The sequence below is a fragment of the Schistocerca nitens genome, chromosome 9, assembly GCF_023898315.1.
Source record: "Schistocerca nitens isolate TAMUIC-IGC-003100 chromosome 9, iqSchNite1.1, whole genome shotgun sequence".
In the NCBI taxonomy this organism is placed as follows: Eukaryota; Metazoa; Arthropoda; class Insecta; order Orthoptera; family Acrididae; genus Schistocerca; species Schistocerca nitens.
The window spans coordinates 386,342,174-386,369,341 of NC_064622.1; the positions used below are offsets into that span (position 1 = coordinate 386,342,174).

General features: G+C 39.4%; 1 protein-coding gene across 1 annotated transcript in view; it reads left to right on the forward strand.

Moving 5' to 3' along the window:
* LOC126203800 (ATP-dependent RNA helicase DDX55) overlaps nt 1-26,948 on the forward strand; it is a 38,368-nt gene extending 11,420 nt beyond the window's left edge. The window contains exons 4-11 of the mRNA XM_049938167.1: nt 3,791-3,990; nt 6,422-6,589; nt 14,046-14,137; nt 14,248-14,453; nt 20,905-21,073; nt 21,151-21,277; nt 26,440-26,734; nt 26,818-26,948. Of these exons, the coding sequence (XP_049794124.1) occupies nt 3,791-3,990; nt 6,422-6,589; nt 14,046-14,137; nt 14,248-14,453; nt 20,905-21,073; nt 21,151-21,277; nt 26,440-26,734; nt 26,818-26,868 (1,308 nt within the window). The 3' untranslated portion in view covers nt 26,869-26,948. The remainder of the gene's footprint in view (nt 1-3,790; nt 3,991-6,421; nt 6,590-14,045; nt 14,138-14,247; nt 14,454-20,904; nt 21,074-21,150; nt 21,278-26,439; nt 26,735-26,817) is intronic.
* Nucleotides 26,949-27,168: the final 220 nt, after the last annotated feature.

The window sequence follows — 27,168 nt, forward strand, 5'->3', positions numbered from 1 at the left end:
ACTTGTTATTCCGCCATGCTCTCTCCATTGTCTATCCGTCTCTTATTGTGCCATCCTGTTTACTCTCTGCTGCTCACTGTTGATGCCTCAGCCAGTTGGCCAGTTTCTGCTGCTTCTTGACTTGTTTCCTGTCTTCTCAGATCACCGGTCACTGTAAAAGGAAACTGGAAAATGGAGAGAAAAGATTGTAATGGATGGAAATAGGCACAAAATAACAAAATGAGAAAATGAAAAGTGATGTGAATAGAAAGAGGAGAATTAAAATACATAAATTTAGGGGAATAGGTGCTGAAGAAGAGGACTAAATAGGAGAGCAGTATCACTTAGAGGTTGTGGTTGTATTCTTCACTTCCCTTGTGACTAAGCAAATCCATGGCCAATATGCAGGGTGATTATAATTAAAGTTAAACTTTAAGAAACACTGTAGAAATACGGTAACACCACTGGTCAGAATGGCATCAAATTGCAATGGAATTTTATCAGAGAAGGGTGAAAACGAATGACAGAGGAAAAAAATTAGTGTAAAAATTGATGAATAGATGGTTCTGTATGTGTCAGAATATGTAAATGAAAACACCTGCCATGCACACGACATATTCAATTTGGTATAAACACTCCGGGTACATGGCTTTCCCTCCTTTCGGATCTGTGACGTTCGCCGTGACTGTCTCAAAGCAGGATTGCGCTCTGCTTGTAAAGCTGTATTACAAGAATGATGACTGTGCCCTTGTCACTCTGCAGAAGTTCCACACAGAAGGGTGTGAAGAAAGGAGGCATTGGTCCAATGAGTGCCGTAGGTCTGGAGAAAATGCTTCAGAAATTCTGGAATACGGGTTCTTCTGGTGTGCAACCTGGTAGAAGGAGGAAACGAATTCATTTGACATCAGTGTAAGCAGTGGCTACAGCAATGCTGTAGGAGACAAGTGGTGGTGTGCAAACGTGTTGTGCACGGAGAATTGACCGAAAAGTGGACATATGCGTGAGAACGGTGAGTAAAATCCTATGAAACATCCTTCTTTGCTATCCTTTTAAAATCACCCATGTGCACGAGCTGCTTCCTGTTAACCTGTGAACAAGAAAGACCTTTGCCTTGGAATTTCTTGTTTGCATGGAAGTGGACAATGATTGGCTGGGGAAGATTTTGTGGACACACGAAGCCCACTTTCATCTGGCAGGATATGTCAATACACAGAATTGTCAAATCTGGGCAACGGAATCCACATGCAACTCAACCAGTACCACTTCATCCTGAGAAGGTTTCTGTGGTGCGGCTTTACGGCATCATGTATAATAGCGCCACATTTTTTCGAAGAGACATGTGCTTCCGGTCCTGTTACCTGTACTGTCACTGGTAAGCACTATGAGTGTCTTTCGTGCAACCATGTCATTCCAGCTCTCCAAAGCATGGATGTGCCTTTGAGATCATTTTTATGCAAGATGGTACACCTCCGCACATTGCAAATCCAGTTAACCAGCTGTTGAAGTGCCATTTCGCAAATGCTATAGTTATCAGCCACCATTTTCGTACAGCTTGGCCATCCCAATCACCTACCTTAATACATGTGACTTCTGCTGTGGGGCTATCTGAAAGATCTTGTGTTCAGTGTTCCGATTGCAAACTTAGCTGCATTGAAGGCACGCATTGCGCAACACATTTTGAATGTGACTCCAGAAACGCTTCAATCAGTTGTGGGACATGCTGTTTCGCAATTTCAACCTGGAGAAAACAGTGGACAGCATATTGAACATGTTTTGCGCCAGTCACATGGAAATTAATAATCCAATTTGATTTTGATTGATACTTTTTATGCAGTTTTTGGCCGCAGGGCAATTAAAAGCCGATGTGATTGATGCTTTTTATGTGGTTTTTGGCCTCAGGACAATGGGAAACTGGTGTTATTGATACTTTTTATGCAGTTTTTGGCCTCAGGACAATTAAAAACCGATCTTTCCCATCCAATGTGATATGACCTTGCCGTGGTGAATGGACTTAGTTACTAACAGCATCACACCTGCACACCCATGCACACTGAGTAGCACAGTTTGTTAATGTCAAATGTACACCTTGGGCATTGTATGATTCATTTGTATTCAACCACTATTAAATTGATGCTTACAGTGCCATCTTCTGTTACATTTTGTAACTATTTATTTTTCTTCTGCCGTATGTTTTCGCCATTCTCAGTTAATATCCATAGCTATTTGATGTCATTCTGACCATTGGTGTTATTTCTACAGTGGTTTGAAAGTTTAATTATAATCACCCTGTATTTGTGATCCCAAAACTAATGATCATTTGCAACCTACTTCACTATAGGCATTCACAGTATATAGAATGTTAAAGAGATGTCAAGTGGAAGTCATGTGCTGCTATTGTGATGGTTATTTTGTTTAGGGAAACCATAGAAAAGATAAATTTAGATTTGAACTGCTACTCTGCCAAATGTGAGTCCGTTGTCTTAACCACTGTGTCACCTCTCTCTCCAGACAGGCTGACATGGAAAACTTGGTTGTTAGTACGGAAAAGATCTGAAAATGTGAGAACTTAGCAGTGACATAAATTAGTAGGCAGATCAGAGGTGAGTGGAGATGAGTATGACAAAAAGTGAGGGAAATTAAGAGTGAGACAAATGTACAGACAGAGAAAAATATAATTGAAATGAAAACGAGAACAACAGTCCAAATAGCATTGAGCCAGAAAACCACAGAAATACAGAGGATTTGCAGAAATATAGTCCATATTACTTAATGTTCTTTTGTCAGCACCCCTACCCTAAGTTTTTCAACATCCTCATCAGATCCTGTGCTCCATCTGAATCCTTTCCTTTTCATTGTTGTTAAGACCCCAGTGACTACCACTAATGTAAGACTGGTCCTGTGCATCCTACCACTACCTGCACCTGTCCTGTTACAATTTTACATGAAGAGGAGAGCCACCTGCAAAATAAGTCGCATCGTATACAAACTAATGTGCATTCTCCAGCCTTTTATTGTGGCATGACAAGCACCAAATTATGAAAAGTGTGAATGGACATGAGCAGAGAATATGTATGGCAACAGATAGTACTGTGTTGTAGACCTTGCTCTTTGCTGCAGTAGTTAATATATTGGTGCCTCTCTTCCCACACAAGGTATCTGGATTTACATTCTGATACCAGTTCTCCAGAAATTTGCAGGTAGGAACTTTGTCCGCAGCGTGTGCCTGGTTGTCATCACCAACATGTCTTCAGTTTACAACCAGTTTTCTCCTAATCTTCTTGTATCATTCCTTTCTTTGTCTTTCTGTTTCTTGTAATTTATGATTTTCTCCCTCTCTACCATTTTTCCAGCATTTAGTGTCCCATAATTTTTGGCCCGTTTATTGCATACTTCCACTCATCTCTGACTTCTGATTTTTCAATTGTTTTACTTTTTGCCAGATGCCAACAGTGCAGTTTCATCTCTCATCCATCCATGTTTATGCCTGATTTTTCCTGATTTGTTAGCTTCCTCCTCCAACCCTTTCCACTCTTCAGCCAGGAGCTGTACCTCATCCTGAAAACTATCAATTTTATGTCTTTCAGCCTTTGTCCGAGTGATCCCATTCGGTGAGTAGATTTCTTTTACCCATATTGTAAATAACTGAAATATATGTCATAATTAGATAGAGTTTCAGAGTAAACTGCAGTGTATGGGCTGATATTTCTGCTCTCAGCACTGACAATTGCTTAAAGCTCATCTCAAAGTTACTTGTGACCTACATTTTCTATGTATTGTTTGTCTATTAATTCTTTGCATTGTTTATGCACAGGAGTTACTAGTTTTGGATGAAGCTGACAGGCTGTTAGACATGGGCTTTGAGAAGACTATATCTGTAATACTGCAGTACTTACCACGGCAGCGACGTACTGCATTGTTCTCTGCCACTCAAACTCGTGAATTAGAGCAGTTAGTACGTGCTGGAATGAGAAATCCAGTACTTGTCTCTGTCAAAGAGAAGGGGAAACAAAGGTTAGTGGCTCCTTTAAAATCTTCTTAATAACTTAAATATCCTTAAGAAGCATAGCTCTTCAGTCAAATATCTCTTTAATGAATTAGGACATATTTTGACTAAAGTTCAGTCTTGATCACATCATGTATGTTTTAATAATATAGGTAACCGGTTTCGGTTCTTTCTACAAAACCATCATCAGACCTGTGGATAAATTTTAAGAAATACTAGATACCAATCTTTAAATAAAATGAAAGTGTCTAATGATGTCAAAATTTAACATGATAAAATAAAATTAATTATACCCATGGCTCCCTTAGGATGGTAGGCGGAGCTCTCCTCGCTGCTACGCAGTCAACTGATGGTTATGAGTGCTGAGCACGAGCTTAAATATGCAGAGGCTCCGCCTACTTCCTGTCACACTACTTCACAACTGCCAATCAGCATTCATAATATGACGCCATCGTCAAAGTATAAAAGTAGGAAATACACTAATAACATAAAATTGATTCATTTAAATGTCTGATTAACAGATAGTTAGTATGTCTACAGCTTATTTAAATTTTGGATGAAAACAGTGAACTACGATGTGTAATAGTTGTGCCCTCTATGGGCAACCTTATACACCGTATATGATACACCGAATACTAAAATTACCGCTAGAAGCTAATGAGATCAAAAAGGAAATGACCATCTTAAAACAAATTGCAAAAACCAACTCTTTCGACACACGACAGGTAGATATCATTTTTAATAAAGTACAACAATCACAAAGTACTCCACTAATAGGTAATCCAAAATATATGAAGATGACATATATGGGAAACATATCAGATAGAATTACTAATTTATTCAAAAATTCTGGAATAACAATAGCATTTACAACTGACAATACTTTACAACAAAAATTAAGACATATCGTAAGTAAAGATAATGGAAAATCTACCAGATCAGGAGTGTACAAGATCCAATGTAGAGACTGTGAGAAAATATATATCGGCCAAACAGGTCGAAATTTTGCAGTATGGTACAAAGAACATACGTCGGGTACCTCACGAACAAAGTCTATATTTGGCCATCATATAGCATTCAATAATCATGCTGAGGGGACAGTAGAACAGAATTTACAAGTTCTTCATTATGCAAATAAAGGCTTACTTATGAATATCCTAGAAGAAATTGAGATATATGCTCATTTGAAAACCAAATCATCAATGCTGCTCAATGAACAATTAGATTTTCGCGAAAAATATTATTACGACCTTTTTGACGAAATTTTATAATAAAAGCATCTACTCTTTTGTTTTTTAAAAATATAAGACTAGTTATACACATGGCAAAAGCAATGTATGTAAAATATGCTGCACAACATAAAAAAAATTATTAAATTGACATTGATTATTATAAAAACTATTAGATCGATGATTTTAAAAAAATTTAATCAGCAGTCTCATCAGTTATTCAGATATACATAATGTGGAATGTACTCGTGGCTGCTACCCTACTGCTATAAAGAATATTGCTATAAAAACTACAGTTAAAATAAGACGATTCTGCAGCATCCAACAAAGATGCAATTGTGATGTAGGCGACTCGGTATAATCGATATATACCACAACGCCAAGGACTTTCACATCTTTGATGTGACTGGCACTGTAATAGTATTAAGGTTGCCCATAGAGGGCACAACTATTACACATCGTAGTTCACTGTTTTCATCCAAAATTTAAATAAGCTGTAGACATACTAACTATCTGTTAATCAGACATTTAAATGAATCAATTTTATGTTATTAGTGTATTTCCTACTTTTATACTTTGATGATGGCGTCATATTATGAATGCTGATTGGCAGTTGTGAAGTAGTGAGACAGGAAGTAGGCGGAGCCTCTGCATATTTAAGCTCGTGCTCAGCACTCATAACCATCAGTTGACTGCGTAGCAGCGAGGAGAGCTCCGCCTACCATCCTAAGGGAGCCATGGGTATAATTAATTTTATTTTATCTTGTTAAATTTTGACATCATTAGACACTTTCATTATATTTAAAGATTGGTATCTAGTATTTCTTAAAATTTATCCACAGGTCTGATGATGGTTTTGTAGAAAGAACCGAAACCGGTTACCTATATTATTAAAACATACATGATGTGATCAAGACTGAACTTTAGTTAAAATATAACAATTAATTGATCACTGCTTTCCAAAAATGTTTACCAAAATTAGGACATATTTATGCAACTTTTGAATCCTTAAGTTTGAAGCAATAATTAAATGTAAGGAGAGTGTTGTGGTCCTTGTTCTGATGTAGAATGTGTGATACATTTACAAATAGTTATGTTATTTATACTTTTGTTTTATTGTCATGTTTTCATATTGTGTACAATTGATGATACAATACAAATTTTATTGGAAACTTACTTCTCATAACCCTTATTTCTTTTATGCATATAGTGATGTTTCTACACCAGCTTCCCTCAAGAATTATTACATGATATGTGAACCAGAAAATAAAATGGCTTCACTTCTTGGATTTTTCAAGGAAAAAGGAAGTGACAAGAAATACATGTTATTCTTGTCCACATGTGCCTGTGTCCAGTACTTTACTGTGGTCCTCAATGAGTAAGTATGGACTTTTTAATGGAAATTTAATATTAAAATTGTCTCTCTTTGATTCTACAAGTATGAAGATAAACAATAACACACTTAAAATATGGATCTGAGCAATGAGCTCATTTCGGTGAAAAGATTCAGTGAGTGCTATATTGTAAATAATAAATTGTTTCTTCTATTAAAAAAAGTAACAGTGACACTGGTGCATGTAATCCTGCAGCTGTATGGGGTTTTAATATTTACATGTTCTGTTCTTAAGGACAACCATTCAGACATTCTCTTCAGATCTGCTCTAGCTATGATACTACATTATTATCTTCTTCGTAGAAATGAACAAAATTTACTTTTACTCCTCCGAGGAAACTTAAAAAGCTACACAGTTCATTATTCAGGGGAAAATTGAGAGATTTATAGACAATGATAGCAATGCGTCACTGATGCTCATTGCTTGTTAGCTCTGATGTAAAGAAGGCTTAACTGAGAATGCAGTTCACAGTGTAATGTGTACAGTGGCACATAGTTGGCTGTCAGTCTGCAAATTGTCGACATCACATTGAATTGACTCTCCTTCTCTCTGTGCAGAATGCACTTCTCCCACCCATCTTCATTACTGCCCCAGACTTGAACTATGGATGATGCTTATGTTTTTATGGAAAGCTGCTCACATCAAGGGTGAGATAGTGCTTGAGCTCTAGCCACTCTTCCACACTCTGCTGAACAAGTCTTTGTTGGAGTGACTCTTTGGTCACCAAAATCAAGAGCTTAATATTAGTTGAGATTAAACCCAAGCCTTTAAATTAGTAATTACAGATGTCACCTGATCGCTATAAGGTCCTGCTTTCTCCTTATCACCAAATGGTTCAGAAAGTATTAACTGATATTGTGAATAAGTATTATGTCGAAAAAAGTGCTATACTGTGCCTTTAAGTATTCAAAATAATCCTATGGTTTGATCTTCAAGTGTTGACATTGCCCAAGCTGTAGGTGGTGCCCCTTTCCCCTCCTCAACAGTTGCCAGTTGGTTGCAGAGTCTTCTCATGAGACTCATAATGGCTGACACCTCAGCAGAGCATTTTCTGCATTCATAAACACATGGAAACCAGGGCATTTTTCAAAGCACATTCAACAGAGATTTGTAATTATAAAGCACTATGTGTGTCAAAACTATCCAGTTTTGTGTTCCTAATCATTATGGGGGAAGAATTTTAGAGGTGTTACGTGGAGTCCACAGAAGTCCATATCTCTCATGTGGTCGATGAGTTCTTTGCTTGTCTGTCCAATGTCCTCTCGAAAACAGTCCTGAAGGCACTTGCCCATAATATAATCATGAAGTGGGTGCAATTTTGTGAAGCATTGCCAAGAACAATGGAATTGAGATGAAACATGTAATTTTTAATGCTGAAACAACCTTTCTCCCTGTTAGCCATGTCGACCATCATACCACTAACAAATAAATGTATTTTATCTTTGTATAACAACATGGTTTATGGTACTTTATCTTCATTGTCCATTAAGATCAACTGCTTAAGCTGGGATAGCTAAGTGCCTTCTTGAATGGGCTGTTAAAATTACAGTTGCTCTCCAGCGTGTCCAATTACTCCACTACCTTCCTGTGGTTTAACACAGACCCCATTGCTTGATTTTTTGCCCTCTCACAATCTGCCCCCTTTTAATGATTTTACATTCCTCTCTCTTTTCCCCTTTCATCATATTTATTAACTGCACTGTTCTTTCCATTTTTCACTTATCTTCCTCTTTTGGTCCATCTGTACTTCTCATTTTGTATGTTTTATGTACTCTTTACATTGCCTTCTTCTTTGTCTTTGCTTGCTCCTTCCAACTTTCACCAAACAGGCTTCCTTCCCAGAAGAGGGAGCATATACACTCCTGGAAATGGAAAAAAGAACACATTGACACCGGTGTGTCAGACCCACCATACTTGCTCCGGACACTGCGAGAGGGCTGTACAAGCAATGATCACACGCACGGCACAGCGGACACACCAGGAACCTCGGTGTTGGCCGTCGAATGGCGCTAGCTGTGCAGCATTTGTGCACCGCCGCCGTCAGTGTCAGCCAGTTTGCCGTGGCATACGGAGCTCCATCGCAGTCTTTAACACTGGTAGCATGCCGCGACAGCGTGGACGTGAACCGTATGTGCAGTTGACGGACTTTGAGCGAGGGCGTATAGTGGGCATGCGGGAGGCCGGGTGGACGTACCGCCGAATTGCTCAACACGTGGGGCGTGAGGTCTCCACAGTACATCGATGTTGTCGCCAGTGGTCGGCGGAAGGTGCACGTGCCCGTCGACCTGGGACCGGACCGCAGTGACGCACGGATGCACGCCAAGACCGTAGGATCCTACGCAGTGCCGTAGGGGACCGCACCGCCACTTCCTAGCAAATTAGGGACACTGTTGCTCCTGGGGTATCGGCGAGGACCATTCGCAACCGTCTCCATGAAGCTGGGCTACGGTCCCGCACACCGTTAGGCCGTCCTCCGCTCACGCCCCAACATCGTGCAGCCCGCCTCCAGTCGTGTCGCGACAGGCGTGAATGGAGGGACGAATGGAGACGTGTCGTCTTCAGCGATGAGAGTCGCTTCTGCCTTGGTGCCAATGATGGTCGTATGCGTGTTTGGCGCCGTGCAGGTGAGCGCCACAATCGGGACTGCATACGACCGAGGCACACAGGGCCAACACCCGGCATCATGGTGTGGGGAGCGATCTCCTACACTGGCCGTACACCACTGGTGATCGTCGAGGGGACACTGAATAGTGCACGGTACATCCAAACCGTCATCGAACCCATCGTTCTACCATTCCTAGACCGGCAAGGGAACTTGCTGTTCCAACAGGACAATGCACGTCCGCATGTATCCCGTGCCACCCAACGTGCTCTAGAAGGTGTAAGTCAACTACCCTGGCCAGCAAGATCTCCGGATCTGTCCCCCATTGAGCATGTTTGGGACTGGATGAAGCGTCGTCTCACGCGGTCTGCACGTCCAGCACGAACGCTGGTCCAACTGAGGCGCCAGGTGGAAATGGCATGGCAAGCCGTTCCACATGACTACATCCAGCATCTCTACGATCGTCTCCATGGGAGAATAGCAGCCTGCATTGCTGCGAAAGGTGGATATACACTGTACTAGTGCCGGCATTGTGCATGCTCTGTTGCCTGTGTCTATGTGCCTGTGGTTCTGTCAGTGTGATCATGTGATGTATCTGACCCCAGGAATGTGTCAATAAGGTTTCCCCTTCCTGGGACAATGAATTCACGGTGTTCTTATTTCAATTTCCAGGAGTGTAAGTTACAAAAGCTAGGATTAGTATTCTGCCTTAAATGTTTCTATCTGCAGTACTAGAAATTTTGTCTTACGTCTATCCTCATTCGGGTTTTCTGTCTGATAAAATTAGTAATTGATTGGTGAAATGGGGATTAAAAACTTTCCTCTGCATGAGTGACTTGAAATGAATTAATCCTGGACCTTACTCCTAGTTACTTGAAATTATGAAAATATATAAAAGATAACGCTATTGTTTCGTCTCTACATACAAATTTGCAAGACTTTGAATACAAAGATTGTAATGTGCTGCAGTGCAGTTACGAGGATACTCACCTTGATGTGATTTGCGGTTGGTCCAATGACCATTGTGAAAGTTTCTGAGACAAAAAGTACATTGTGTATATCTCTCTCTCTCTCCTCTGCAGGCTTTTCACTTCGTTTTGACCAAAAGAGCAGTGTTTTACATGTGTCAAGCTTTTCAGTATAACTTTTTTCTCCACAATGCCTTGCCAGTTGTATTTAACGGTTGAGAGGCTGGGCTGTTGGTCATTTAAACAAAATTGTACTATTTTTTGTTGAAAAAACTGTGTGTGTGTGTGTGTGTGTGTGTGTGTGTGTGTCCATTTGAACTTTTTACATAAAAAATTCTCAGTTTACTTGCTGTGTCAGATTTGGATAAAATCCCTTTTGATGAGTGTGTCATTTCAACTTTTTATTCAAGGACTCCATCACAAAAACTTTTTAGGCGTTTGAACTGTTTGTTTAGTTGCTTTCTTTAATTATTTCTGGTTTTATGTGGGCTAAAGAAGAGGGAAACAATTTTTAAAAATTCATTGATGTTGTTTGGAGCTCAAATTTACCAAAACACATTTGACAAATTTATATCTCTGAAAAAACACTTCATATTTAAAAATTTGTTCTTCCCTGGGTTTAGAAAGCAAGCAGCGCACCTTGGTTTCATATCACTAGTATAATAATTATAACTCCTTCCACTTCCCCCCCCCCCCCCCTCCCCTCCTCTCACAGTTGTGGATGTCTATATTACAGGAATTGTTAAATTACTGCTGTCAAAACTGCCAGTCCACTTCATTTTTAAATTAAATTATCAGCTCATGGTAAATGACAAAATAAACATATAGGGATATACTTAGAAGGCTCTTAGAGTATTTTAGTGATTATGGCTACATATTGTTACTCTCTTTTGTTACCCTGTTTCTTTGAATCCATCTTTGTGTGTGTGTGTGTGTGTGTGTGTGTGTGTGGTTTTGTTTTGCATACATGTGTACGTGCTTGAGAAAGAGAATGTGTTTTCAAGATAAATGGAAGCAGTAATTTTACTTAATCTCCATTTTTAGTCAGCTGTAACCTTCTTCATACTCCACAAGCCAAATAACAGTGTGTGACGGAGGATACTTCTGATACCACTAACTGGTCTCCTTTTTTCTGTTCCACTGGTGAATGCCATGTGGGAAGAATGACTGTTGGTAAGCCTGTGTATTAGCTCTAATTTCTTGAATTTTTTCATTGTAGTCATTTCACGAAAGATACGTGGGAAGAAGTAATATGTTGTCCGACCCTTCCCAGGAAGTACTCTCGAAATTTCAATAGCAAAGCTCTCTGTAATCCACAACACCACTTTTTTAGTGTCTTCCACTGGGGTTTGTTTGGCATCTCTGTAACACTCTCTTGCCAACTAAACAATCCCATGATGAATTGTGCCACTCTTCATTGGATCTTCTTTATCTCTTCTATTAGTCCTACCTGTTAAAGGTCCCAGATTGATAAACAATACTCAATAGTTCCAGAATGAGATTTTCACTGAGTGTGCCCTGATATGAAACTTCCTGGCAGATTAAAACTGTGTGCCGGACCGAGACTCGAACTCGGGACCTACGCCTTGCGCGGCAAGTGCTCTACCAACTGACCTACCCAAGCACAACTCATGACCCGTCTTCACAGCTTCATTTCTGCCAGTACTCAATAGTAGGTCAAACAAACTCTGTGTAAGCCACTAGTTTTGTGGCTGTGGTACATCTCCTTTAGATTCTTCCTATGAGTCTGTCTGGCGTCGTCTTTTCCAACTATTTGTCTAATGTGGTCATTCCACTTAAGGTCACTCTTGATAGTTGAACAGATCCTACTAGGTCATTTATATACATTGTAAGCAGTAACAGTCTTGGGATACTCTGAAAATTATCTTTACATCTGTCAATTTTGTTACATTATGGGTGGCACATTGAGTTCTATCTGCAAGGAAGTCCAGTATCCAGTTGCATATCTGCTCTGATTCTCAGTAAACTTGTACTTCTTTCACTAGATGGCAGTGCGGAACGATGTCAGGTGCTTTTTGAAGTCAAGGAAAGCAGTATCAGCCTGAGCTCTCTTGTTTACTTACAGTGGACCTCATGGAGGAACAGAGTGAGCTGAGTTTCTCAGTATGCAGTATTGAGACGTGCAGAGGACAAGTAGTTCAAGCTTACCGTAACTGTTATCATGATGATTAATAACAGCGGAGGGGGAGAAGATGTTAAGAAGACTTAAAAAGTTATCTCAGTGCAGTATGTTTCACACAATGCAAATACAGCAGTAGTCTTCGCAAAATGGTATACGTAGTGTCCAAGTATTGCACTAGAAACAAACAAAAGTTTATGTACTACATCCTTATAATGGTGGTCTGAGATGTTCACAGCCTGATAGTGAAAATGACTATTTATGCTTTCAAAGAAGTTTTTTTCCAGCATAATCTCCTCTAATATCAATACATTTATCCAGTGGTTTTCCAGTGCCATTATAGTCACTCTGTAGTTCTACTCTGAAAGTGCTGCAAAGTAGCCATCTACAGCGACAATGGCTTCTTGATTGGATGAAAAGTGCTGACCAGCAAGGAATTTCTTCAGTTTTGAAAATAGATGGAAGTCTGAGGGACCCAAATCCAAGGAATAGTGTGGATGCTAGTCCGTCAGTTTCCCTGTTGCCAAGATACTTTTGCAGGTAGGTGCATTGTCCTTGTGGAAGGTGATTTTTATTCGTCTTTAAGCTGGGTCTGTTTTCACAGATACTTAAATCCAGTTTTGTTAGAAATTGAGGGTAGTATTCTCCAGTTATGGTTTTACCTTTCACGAGATAGTCATTCAATACAGTTCCTTTCACATCCCAAAACATGTATGCCATGATATTCCCCACCAATTGCACTTTCCTAGGCATTTTCTGAACTGAAGAACCAGCTTCTATCCACTGTATAGACTGCTGTTTGGGTTATGATGTGTAGTAATGAATCCATGTTTCATCCACTGCCATATATTGATGCAAAAAGTCACTTCTGTTTTTCTTAAAATGCACCAAGTATTTTTCGGAAAGTGTCTTGTGAATATGTTTTGTGATCCACAGTGAGCACACACAGCACACATCTTGCATAAAGCTTTCTCATGTTTAATACCTGGTGCATAATGTGACCAACACATTCCTTTGATATTCCTAGCATGTAGCAGTTTTACACATCTTTGTACACTGATCTTCCTAAATCATATGATGCACTTTCTTGGTGATTTTTAGTGTGCTTACACTTTTTGGACGTCCTTCATGTGGATCATCTTGGATGCTTTCATGGCCACATTTAAACCACCCATTTCTTTAAGTGGAAATTGAAAGTGAAGAGCCACCATGCACATGTACAAACTGCAAATGACTTTTGATCAGTGTTCAACCTGGAATGACTTGCAATTTTACGCAACATTCACTAACACCTGTACCGACATAAGGTGGAAAAATCACACGAGTAGTGTTGTGATCTCTGGGTGAGACCGAGGACTTTTCAGTCAGCCTTCTCATTGTCAACAGAAAGAGCAGTGAGAGTACAAATAACATCTGAAGATTGTTGCTAAGCACAGTGGTAGGTCAGACAGTCTATATGACACTAATATGGAATGGCAGCTTATACTCAAGCCATCAGCTGCATCCTTGCATTTGGTCAGTGTGGCTTTAACCTGAGCATTAAATGGGTGTCCATTGCAAATGATGTACTGCAGAATTTTGATTGTTGTTAATCAAATAACATCAAATAAATGTATAAATGCTGGTTTTGGCATATGATAGTTCAGTTGTCTTTTAACATTATTGTCCTGTTTGCTGAACACCGATGACAACTAATAAATTTCATGAATTCTTTTGTGACATGATTTCAGGTTACTAAAAGATTTCAAAGTGTTCAGTATACATGGGAAAATGAAGCACGCAAGAGGCAAAGTGTTTACCAATTTTCGGAACTCTGACTCAGGTGAGCCAAGATTTTACTTCATCTTTGCTTCTCATTTGTTTTACATTTAATGTATTTTCAGATACAAGTAATCAAGATTAATTATGGCAATTTGTTCTCTCATACTGAAGGAATTCTAGCATGCACAGATGTAATGGCCAGAGGTGTTGACATACCAGATGTCCACTGGGTGATTCAGTATGACCCACCATCTTCTGCTGCAGCTTTTGTTCATCGTTGTGGAAGAACTGCAAGAATTGGAAATGAGGGCTCTGCGATAGTGATGCTGATGCCTACAGAAGATGCCTATGTGGATTTTATATTAAGAAACCAGAAGGTATTTTTAAATTTTCCTCAGATTTTACATCAGTTCACTAACTACAGTGCTGGCATTCAGTTGAGTTCATTCCCTGTAGAGACTAATCTACTGTTTCTCATAAGAAAAATTTGATATGTAATAATAATAAAGAACTGACAATTTTGCATTTTTGAAGTAGTTCAGTGTATCCATATATCTAGTATACACTCATTTGATATTAACTCTTTTATACTGATAAGCTTAAAAATGTATTGTTGGTCTTGTATGTATTGCTTGTTTTGCAATTTTATTCTGTCTGTATAACCAGGCCAAATGAGGCTTAGAGACAGTACATCAAAACTCTTCCTTCTCATTAACATATCGTGAATTAGCGAGGCTTGCTAATGAACTCTTTTTACACATTTGAGATGCTAACAAGAGTATGCCTACACCCAAAAAAATTAGTGCCATAGGAAGGAAATTAATTACTCAGTTCTTGTTCATAATTTGTGCAGAATAATTGAAAATCATATAATGAGTAGAGTCATCCATAAAAGTGAACACACATGGAATACACACTATAATTTTATGCAAGGGGATACACAGAAACAAAGGTATTATTTTTTAAAAGCTATACATTTTCAAATTGTTTACAAAATAACCTTATCCCCTTCAAAATATTCTCCATTACAACTAATACATTTGCACCACCAGTGCTTCCACTGTTCGAAACATGTTTTGTAGTCATTTTTGGGAATGGCTGACAGCTCCTCCCTCATTTTTTTCGTGACCTCTTTAGTGTTGTGAAATCGGTGTCCTTTCATGCCCCTTTTCATGTGTGAAAATAAGAAAAAGTTACATGGAGCCAAGTTAGGCAATTAAGGTGTGTGTTGCCATGAAACTATGCCATTTTTAGCCAAAAACTATGTAACAGAGATAGCTGTGTGTGCAGGTGTGTTATGGTGGAAGAGCCAGTCTCCTGTCTTTGATGAACACTATTGTGCAATCTTCTTAAAACTTTCAAACAATTGTCAATGGTCTTTGAGCACATGCTCTCAATTTTTTTCAATATTTTCATCAGTTCGGGCAGTTGATGGACATCCAGAACAAGGTTGTCATTAACCAACAAATCGCCACTTTCAAATTCAGCAAACCACTCATACATTTTTGTGAATGCCATTAAAAGACATTATAGTCTTGTCTGTTTAAATTCCATCCCAGTCTCCCTGGAAATGTACCCAACAACAAAGCATCATAATGTGTGAGTGCTACCCCATGGGAACTGAGGACAATGTATTGCTTGGATGAACCAGAACCTCAAATGCTGACTCATTTGTATATGTCTTGATGGACCATTAAGTTTCAATTTCTCTGTTCCCACTTGAGACAGCAGTAATTTCCAGCTTTGTTTTCTTTGGCACTGAGTGTGCATATCGTTTTGCCTTGTCAAGAAACATCTCTTGAGTCAGGTGGCACAGTGCTTAGCACATTGGCCTCCCATTTGGGAGGACAACAGTTGAAATTCCCATTCAGCCAGCCTGATTAAGGTTTTCTGTCATTTCCCCAAATCTGTTAATGCAAATGCCAGGATGGTTCTTTCAACAGGGCATAAATGAAGGCAGTGAATACTTATTATGGTTACATCATCAGTATTGGTAGCATTGAGAAATGGCCAAATGTACTGACAGCACAAACAAAGTTCACAGTCTGCACAGTGGCTGATAAAAACGGCTGTACATAAGAAATGCCTTTGCTCTTGCTCCCATCTGCAGTTGCACCAAGTGTTACGTTATGAATAGTTTGCGCAGACTCACATTGACATGTACTTACAGCTTATGAACAGAGCTGGATTTACTGAAATGTATAACCATACTTACTACGCTTACCAACTTCTACAAGTTTCTTAAAAACATCCATTTTGATGGTATGTATGTAGAGAGATTTATTTTTGCTATGAATATTTGGAAAACTGTTAAATTTGAAGATGAACAATATTAAATTTGAATTTTCCTCATGATAAACATGTTTAACATTCAGCACTCGGAACACTAACACAACAGAATCTGTGACGAAATAACTGCTATGGTGGCTTCTAGCAGCACTTTTTGGAACTCCCTTAGGCCTTGCCCCTGAGTACAAGCTGCAGGTGCATTTCTGGACCACAAAAATCAGAAAAAGGTTGAGTCATGTTTGGATAAAAACTGTATATGCATTGAGTCCCATAATGCTTCTGGCTATTTTTGTTATTTAGTATGGTCTTAGTTCTTCTCATATGGTCATATCTGATTTTATGCTTAACTGGTTGTCACTCTTTTGGAACATGAAAGCATGGTCCCTAAAGATAGTGGATACTGTAAAAAGCATTTTGTAGTTCATGGAGAGCCGGTAGATCCTTCATGCTCTAATTTTAGAGTGTCTTCATGTGATTCTAGCTTGCTTAGTGGGTGCATGGTGTTTGGATCTGTAAGACTGACCTATTCAGAAATGTTGGACGTGGTGCCCCATGAGGGGATTAGGTGGGCTACAGGGGCATTAAGGACCAGCCCTATCCAGGCCTCTGTGCTAATTTCACTGAGCTGCCACTTAACATCAGGCAGTGACTCATCATGGTGCAGCAAACCTATAAGACAATATCTGTGCTACAAACATCTGTACTCCATACTGTTGCTCATTCCTCAATTTGATTAAGTCGCTGCAAGTAGTTAAGTGACTGAAAGTAGTGAAGCCTTTTAGTATCCATGCATACATCAGTCTTTTAGAGAACTGCAGAGTTTCATGCCAGAGTTTGAGTAGATCTCCACCATGGCTTCTACTGAACTGTTTTAAACTTGATGAGTTTTAGAAGACACGTTCTCCAGATTTATCTTCAAATAATCACCTTGCTCTTACACTTATGGGTGTTATATTACATCACTGCTATTCCAGAAACACTTGATGTCATTGGCATAAATATGTTGACTTATTCCATTTTGTATTCCATTGCAACATTATGCCTAGATATTTAAACGAAGTGACTGTGTCACCTACATCTACATATATGCTCCGCTAGTCACCAAGCAGTATGTGGCGGAGGGCACAATGTGCGCCAAAGTCATATCCCCCCCCCCCCTCTGTTCCACTCGGGGATCGCGCAAGGGAAAAATGACTGTCTGAATGCCTCAGTACGAGCTCTAATTTCCCTTATCTTTAAATGGTGATCATTGCGTGATTTGAAAGTTGGTGGTAATAATATATGCTCTACATCCTCGGTGAAGATCGGATTTCAGAATTTAGTGAGCAGTCCCTTCTGTTTAGTGCTTTGTCTATCTGCAAGTGTGCCCACTTCAAACTCTCTATGAGATTTGTAATGCTTTCACGATGGCGAAATGTACCACTCACGAATCTTGCTGCTCTTCTTTGGACCTTCTCAATCTCTAGAATCAGACCCAACTAGTAAGGGTCCCATATAGACGAACAGTACTCTAAGACTGGACGAACTAACGTATTGTAAGCCATTTCCTTTGTTGAAGGACTGCATCGCTTCAGGATTCTGCCAATAAACCACAATCTAGAGTTTGTGTTGCCCGTCACTTGTGTAATCTGATCATTCCATTTGAGATCATTTCAAACAGTCACACCCAGATACTTGACAGATGTTACCACTTCCAAGACTGGGCATTTATTTTGTACTCATACATTAATGGGGATTTTCACCTTGTTATATGCAGAAGGTTGCACTTATTAATATTGAGAGATAGCTGCCAGTCATTACATCAAGCATTTATTTTCTGCAAATCCTCATTGGTTTGTTCACAACTTTTGTGTGATACTACTTTCCTGTAGACTGCAACATCATCGGCAAACAGTCTGATACAGCTGTCAATACCATCAACCAGATTGTTTATTTAAATTGTAAAAAGCAGCAGTCCTATTACGCTTCCCTGTGGCACACCTGAAGTTACGCTTGTTTCTGTTGAAGTCACCCCATTCAGGATGACGTACTTCTCTCTGTCTATTAGAAAACTTTCTATCCAATCGCATATGTCATCAGATAGACCGTAAGTGCACGCTTTTTGGAGCAACTGACAGTGCAGAACTGAGTCGAACGCCTTTCAGAAGTCGAGAAATATGGCATCAACCTGGGAGCCGGTATCTAGAGCCCGTTGTCTGTCATGCACAAAAAGGCCAGCTGTGTCTCACATGACTGCTGTTTCCTAAAACAATGCTGATTTCTGCATATGAGCTTCTTAGAGTCTAGAAAGGTCATTATGTCTGAACACAAAATATGTTCCATGACTATACAACAAGTCGATGTCAGTGAAATTGGCCAGTAATTATGTGCATCTAGTCAACACATAATCTTACAGGGATACTGTATGGGCTAGATGCCTTCCTGTCATCTAAGGATCTTTAGTGTTTTACAATCCCAGATACACTAAACACTATGTCAGCCATCCTTGCGTTTGTTTGATAATTGAAAGGGAGAATGGTGCTGCAGTCTTCTACTGTAAATGAGTTTTTGAAAGCTAGATTTAGAATTTCAGCCTTCTGTTTATCATCATCCATTACATTACCCGTACTGTCAGCAAGAGAAGGTATTGAATTATTTGTAGCTTTCATAGATTTTACGAACGACCAAAATTTTTTGGAGCTATTTTTAGAATCTGCAGATAAAATATTGCTTTCAAATTCGTTAAAAGAATCTCTCATTGATCGTTTGACAGCTACTTTCATTTCGCATAATTTCTGTTTGTCAGCGGGGCAGTGACTACATTTAAAATGACTTTGCAAAATTCTCTGCTTTCTCGGCAACTTCCTAATATATTTGTTGCACCATGGTGGATCCTTTCCCTCCCCTACATTTCTGCTAGGCACATACTTCTATAGCACATGGTTGACAATACCTTTAAATTCTGACCAAAGATGCTCAATGTCTTTGTGTCTCCCAGTGAATGCTCGGAGCTGGCTATGAAGATATTCATTAATGACACTTTTATTTGCTTTCCCAAACAAGAAAACACTTTTTTTTGCTACTTCCACTGACATAGAAGCCACAATGCTGTTATGGATGCTAGTACCTTCTGCTAGATTAACTTCCTCAAAAAGATCAGGTCGATTTGTAACTAAAATATCTAATATGTTCCCTTCTCGAGTTGGTTTTCTAACCAATTGCTCAAGGTGCTAATGCTGTATCCGAATGTTACAGGACTGTTCTCCTTATTCACCAGCATGAACTTACAGTTTTCTACACTTAGTAAGCTGACATTCATCACACCAACTAGAAATTTTGCCCATGTCATTTTGTGTATCCCTACAGTCACTCAATAATAACACCATCCCATACACCACAGCATCATAAGCAGGCAGGGGTAAATTGCTGTTCACACTGTCCATTAGGCCAGTTATGTATATAGAGAATAAAAGCAGCCCTATCCACTTCCTTGGGGCACTCCCAGCGACACCCCTGTCTCTGGTCAATAGTCGCCATCGAGTACCACGTATTGAGTTCTATTATTTAAAAAGTCTTTGAGCCACTCTTATATCTGGGAATCTAAACTGTGTGCTCAGATATTTGTCAGCAGTCTGAAGTAGGACATCATCTCGAATGCTTACAGGGAATCGAGGAATATTGTATCTGCCTGTTGTCCATCCCAATTTAAGTTATACAATATAGCACTGAAGATGGTCACTCAGTGACAGAAAATCGATTTTGCAATAGTAAAAAATATACGACCAATGCTGTCTCTTTTTCAAGTATGACATAAATTAGTTAAGCTGCATACCATACATAGTATATTTGAACTTTTTAGGATTATTTCTCCTACCTATCCATTTTAAAATATGTATATCCACATTGAACACAATTTGCCATTTGTCACACTAAATAGAAATTTCTCTACAAGCCATTCAGAATTCATCAGCAATCACTCAGTAACTATACTTGCCTTTACACAACAGGCCCACCCAGCCAATACATTGTTTATCCACATAAAGAAGAATATTTTTCCTGTTGTAAACTTTGTCTGTGACAAGCAGTCATTATGCAGGTCAACAGATTGGGTGCTGTTACCCAGAATGTCACTGCTGAACACTAATAGTTCATATGTGATACAAAATCAGGGTATTCACAGAAAATCTGTAATTGCTTGAGAGGCAAACAAGCAATGAAAAGCTAATATTCTTTCATTGTTTGACATGTTAAAACTTGTTTGAAGGTAGCTAGCTAATCTAAAGTAGCTTAATGTCATTCACATTGTAAGCCCATCAGAGATGGCAAAGGACTTGGAAGATTAGTCGATTTGAAAGGCTAACATCATGAAAAGAGATTATAATATGAACATCAACAAAAGTGAAACTAGGATAATGTAATGTGATTTAATTAAATCAGCTGATGCTGAGGTAATTGTGATAAAAAACAAGACATTTTTGTATGGAACAAAAAAACTGAAATTATTGTAGAAACTGATAGAGAATGTTCTGAATGCTTATGCAATTGTGTCCTCTGTATTAGGTTGTTCTGGAAGATATAGAACCATCGCCCATTCTGCCTGACACTTTGAGCAAAGTGAGGAAACTGCAGAAACTGGACCGTGACATTCTTGACAAAGCTCTTAGGGCATTTGTATCATACATTCAAGCATATGCCAAACATGAGTGCAATGTTATCCTAAGGCTTCAAGGTATGTAGTAAGGCAATGACTACTTTTTTAAAAAAAATTGTTATTAACAATTAAAACATAAATGTCTTTTGTTGTAGATCTGGATTTCAGCTTGGTAGCAATGGGATTTTGTCTTCTTAAAATGCCAAAGATGCCTGAACTTAAAAACAGAAATATTGCAGGCTTTGAAGAAGAGAAAATAGACTTCAATTCAATTCCATACAGGTAAATTATAAACTTTTGGCCTCTAAGAAACTCATAACATGTGATTCATTGTGGCAATGTGTACCTATTTCCAAACAGTAAATGGAAATTCCTGATTAGGGAGAGAGAATATGGATCTTGTGCTGTAAATATCGGGAGAAGTACAGGACATAAATAACTCCTTGCCATGATATTTCAGTACAGGGTCTGTATCCTCCTTCAGATGGATATTTATTGTATTCAGATTCTGTAGGTTGGCCTGCTTTTGAATGTATCTTCCAGACTGTGGCTACATAGTTAGGTTGTTAAATGTCTAAGTAAATTATACAGTTACATAGGGGCATTGGAACAGTAATGTTTGAACCAATAAATAGATAACAGTGTTTATCTAATGAGGTAGTGGAACAACTAATTTTCTTTAAAATGGCCTGTTGTTTTATGGGCATTTAATAACCTTTTAAAATATTTTTATAGTGTTACAACTTTTAATGCTTGTGTCCCATTTTCAAAAATAGATAAAGTTTTATAAGTGCATTATGTGCCAGGTTTGCCACACCATGCATTTACAGCCTCATTTTGTGATATATTATGTAGACAGCAGAGGTAAAATTGTGTTCTCCTTGCAGTGTTGGCCTTGTTTAACTGATTTCTTAGCTGTTACTTGAAATCTTAGCTTCTAACATTTGCAAGTGGCATATCAATATATAGGGTGATTATAATTAAAGTTAAACTTTCAAAACACTGTAGAAATAACACCACTGATCAGAATGATGTCAAATTGCAATGGAATATTATCGGAGAAGGGGAGAAACATATGGAAGATTTCAGTACTGTGAAAACTGATCAATAGATGGCACTGTATGTGTCAGAATACATAAATGAAAACACCTGTCATGCACACAACCCATTGAAGTTGGTATAAACACGCCGGGTACACGGTTTTTCCTCCTTTCGCGTCTGCGATGTTTGCCATAACTGTCTCAATGCAGGATCACACTCTGCTTGTAAAGCTTTATTACAAGAATTATAACTGTGCACACATCACTCTGCAGAAGTTCCGCACACTTCAGTTTGAAAAAAGGCATTGGTCCAATGACTGCCGTGGGTCTGGAGAAAATGATTCAGAAATTCGAAATTACGGGTTTTTTGGAGTGCAACCTGTTAGAGGGAGGAAACGAATTGATTTGACGTCAGTGGAAGCAGTGGCTGCAGCAGTGCAGGAAGAGACAAGTGGTGGTGTGCAAACATGTAGTGCACAGAGAATTGCCCAAACAGTGGACATATGCGTGAGCACAGTGCGTAAAATACCACAAAACATCCTTCTTTGCTATCCATTCAAAATTACCCATGTGCATGAGTTGCTTCCTGTTAACTTGCCAGCCAGAGAGGCCTTTGCTTTAGAATTTCTTGCTCGCATGGAAGTGGACAGTGATTGGCTATGAAAGATTTTGTGGACACATGAAGCCCTCTTCCATCTGACAGGATATGTCAGTACACAGAAATGTCGAATCTGGGCAACGGAAAATCCACATGTAAGTTAAACAGTACCACTTCATTTTGGAAAGGTCACTGTGCGATGCGGGTTTACAGCATCACTTATAATAGGGCCATATCTTTTCAAAGAAACAGGTGCTTCCAGTCCTGGTACCTGTACCATCACTGGTAAGTGCTATGGGTGTCTTTTGCGCAACCATGTCATTCCAGATCTCCAGTAGTGTGGATGGGATCATTTTGATGCAAGATGTCACATCCCCGCACATTGCAAATCTAGTTAACCAGCTGCTAAAGTGCCATTTTAGAAATGCTAGGATTATCAGCCACCATTTCCCTACAGCGTGGCCATCCCGATCACCTGATCTTAATCCGTGTGACTTATGGCTGTGGGGCTATCTGAAAGATGTTGTGTTCAGTGTTCTGATTGAACAGACTTAGCTGCATTGGAGGCACGCATTGTCCAACACATTCTGAACATGACCCTGGAAACACTTCAGTCAGTTGTGGAACATGCCGTTTCTCAATTTCAACTTGTTGCAGAAAATGGTGGACAGCTTACTGAACAAGTTTAGTGCCAGTCACAGAGAAATTAATAATTCAATTTGATTTTGATTGATGCTTTTTTTGTGGTTTTTGGCCTCAGGACAATTAAAAACCAGTTTTTCCCATCTGATGTGATACGACCTTGCCATGGTGGATGGGCTTAGTACCTAACAGTTATCACACCTTTACACCCATGCACACTGAGTAGTACAGTTTGTTTAATGTCAAACATACACCTTTGGCATTGTTGTATGATTCATTTGTCATTTGTAATTGATCACTATTAAAATATGATGCTTACAGCTCCATCTATTGCTACATCTTGGGACTATTTATTTTTCTTCTGCCATACGTTTTCGCGCTTCTCCAGTAGTATTCCATTTCAATTTGACGTCATTCTGACCGGTGGTGTTATTTCTACAGTGGTTTGAAAGTTTAACTTTAATTATAATCAATCAATAAATAAAGCGTCACATACTTCTTTTTACAGCTGTTAATATACCGGCTGGTTATAATTAAACCTTCCCTATTTATCACATTATAACATGGAAACTAAATACCGTATGAGTATCAAACTTGGTAGCATTAATATCCAGAGTATGGGATGCATGATTTCCACACATCACAGCACCACCATCCATTTCCAACTATGGTTAGTAGGTGCAGTGATCAGTCATCATGATTTGTAGCCTCACACACCTGACCAGTCACAGTGCACTTGTTCATGTGTCAACATGAACTTGGACAAAAGGAGCAGAGCAGTATTGGTGAAGCTATATTATCAAAACAACAATAATACTGCAGCTGCGGTTCGAGAACATCGCCGGCTGAAAGGATTATGGAAGGGTCCTCTTTCTCCACCTGCCGTGCAGAGCATGATAAAGAAGTTCAAATCAACTGGAGAATTACACCTGGAAGAGGCCAGTGACTGGTTGCACCACAGGTGGTTGATAAGTTATGGCAGACAATGCTACATGCAATTCCCAATCATCAGGCAATGCATGTGCTATGTTATCACAGATGAACTTCCCGTGGTCCACTGTATGGAAGCTGCTTTGAACCATTCTCAAAAGTTATCTGCACATGATCCATATATACAGCAACTTGCACCACAGGATGCACCACGAATTGTCGACTTCACTCTCCACTTTCCCGCTAGGATTGGAGCTGACGAAGGCTGACCCTGGACCATCCTATAGAGAGAGGAAGCCGAGGTAAACACACAGAACTGGCAAGTGTGCGTTAAGTTCCTCTGTATGGTGAACACATCACCGTATGGTGTGGCTTCATGGCAACATTCATCATTGTCCCATTCCTTTTTTGAACAGGTTGGTGCTCTAGGACCAAAGACATGCAGTGTGACTGGCCAGCATTACTGCAATATGCTACTCCAGCATGTCACACCTGCGCTATAGGAGAGAGGTGCATTGAACTCAACAGTTTTCATGCAAAATGGGGCCAAGTGCATATCACTCGTGAAGTTCACTTGCTTCTCCGAAACACATTTGGAAATGATGAAATTATCAGCTGATTGTTTCCAAATGCTTGACCAGTGTGATCACCTGACCTCTCTATCTGTGATTTCTGGTTGTGGGGCTACCTGAAGGACAGCGTTTACCAGGGGAACATTCACACATGTGCTGATCTGAAGCACAGCGTATCAAGAGAGGTAGCCATCCTACTTACAGACATGCTTCATTCTGCCATGCAGAATGCAATCCTGCACTTTCAGACCCTTCCGAACACTGAGGGGCGCCATATTGAGCTCCTTTGTAGCAGTAATGGTACCGGTATGTAATGGTAAGATGTACTGTAGCAGCATATTAAAAGTGTTTCAGTTAAATTGATTCTGCATTATTTCTCTTTCCCTTTCCCTTGCCTTGACATTAATGCTACCAAGTTTGGTCCTCATACAGTAATTACTTTCCATGTCATAATGCATTAAATAGGGAAAGTTTAATTATAACCATCTGGTATACAGCAAAACATCCTTTTAAGTGCTTCAATTTTGATGTTTCTTCTACGTGTGTGTGAATTTTGAACAATTCCAACAGATGGCAGAGCCAAAGTGAACCATTAAAATAAGAGTCTTCACAAGACCCTCATTACAAGCAATGTACTGTACTTAAATTCTTGGTTGTCGGGAAAGAAACCTTGGTGAACATCCATAAACATCTTTGTATTTTGTATGAGAATGATATAGTTAATAAGAGTAAGTTGGGTGATGGTTAGCTCATGCTCCACATGTCAGTGGCGGCCTCAACCAACCTCCTGATCTGGAAAGTCAGGTTGTACTTGGCAGCATGCCATATATCCAACTACTAAACATCATGATGGTACAACGAAAAAAATCTCATTACCCCAGGCCCCAGTCAATAGACTGGGATCATTGTGAGCATTGATTTCCGGGGACTCAGGGAGATTCTCAAACTCCCTCAAGACCAAACTCAAACACTACATCAGCACACTCAACGTGAACACACTGATGAAGACAGGAAAGATGAAACAACTCACAGACACTCTCGAAAAATTTCAAATCAAAATATGTGCATTGCAAGAAACACAATTCACAGATGAAGGCCATTTCAACATGGTGAACTTCAGAATATACAAAGGAAAACCATTGAGACAACTGAAAAATCTATGGCTTTTTGGCACAAGATTTGCAGTACACAGGTCTATCACAGACAGCACAATCGACTTTTCGTCACCAAATGAAAGTATTTCAAAGTATTTGAGTTCATTTCCTGATACTGCCAGGATTTTTGTCTGGTGGGAGGAATAGAATAGTGTGTGCTCAGTCTTGTGAAACCATTTTAGAAGCTACCTGAATGCGGAGTAGTGGCTTCAAATCTGAAAAGCTGACAGTTGCAAGCAGTCATGTGCTGATTCCTTGCTGCCCCCATACTACGTACAAATGACTTCATGTGACAGAGGATGACTTGGTGGACAGTCAGCTTTGCATGTTCCACAGATATACTTTTAGAATTAGCATGTCTAATGTTTCTAATATACTATAAGTATTTTTAGATTTGTTTGAGGTAATAGCATATCGCCCGCAGTCAACGATAATTTGGTGGGACAATTTTGACAAGAAAACTGATGTAACTTTCATTTTATGATTTATCTTTCATTCTATATTTCAGAGATCCAGTGAGAGAGGAAGCTCGCCAGAAAAAGTTGGAACAGTACAAAGAAACTGGTGTCTGGCCAGGGTCAAAGAACTTTAAAAGGAAACAGAAGCAAACTGAAGCCTGGTCACTCACTAAACAGCTAAAGGCTGAAAGAAAGGAGAAAAGGAGTAAGCGAGCTGAAAAACGAAAGCTGAAACAACAAGAAGGTAAAGTTAAAACAAAAAAGAAAAGAAAAACTTTAAGTTCGGAGGAGATGGAGGAACTTGCCAGAGATGTGGCTCTTCTTAAAAAGCTTCGGAAAAAGAAGGTAAGTGTGCAGTGAATTAAGCCTACATATTTACAATTTAAGGTAACTGTAACATATGATATTGATTCTTTGTTTTCCTGCAGATAACAGAGGAAGAATTTGAAGAGGAATTCATGAATGATGACTGTGAGTAATTAATTCTTAAGGAAGACAGTGTAAATATGTATTTATTGTACATACTTTTAATAAAGATGTATTTTACATTGGACTGGTTCATGGCATTTTCACTCCATCCTGAGATTCTGCTCTGTCTCTATTGATTTGTTGTCAACAGGACCTGAAGTGGTAATATACACTCCTGGAAATGGAAAAAAGAACACATTGACACCGGTGTGTCAGACCCACCATACTTGCTCCGGACACTGCGAGAGGGCTGTACAAGCAATGATCACACGCACGGCACAACGGACACACCAGGAACCGCGGTGTTGGCC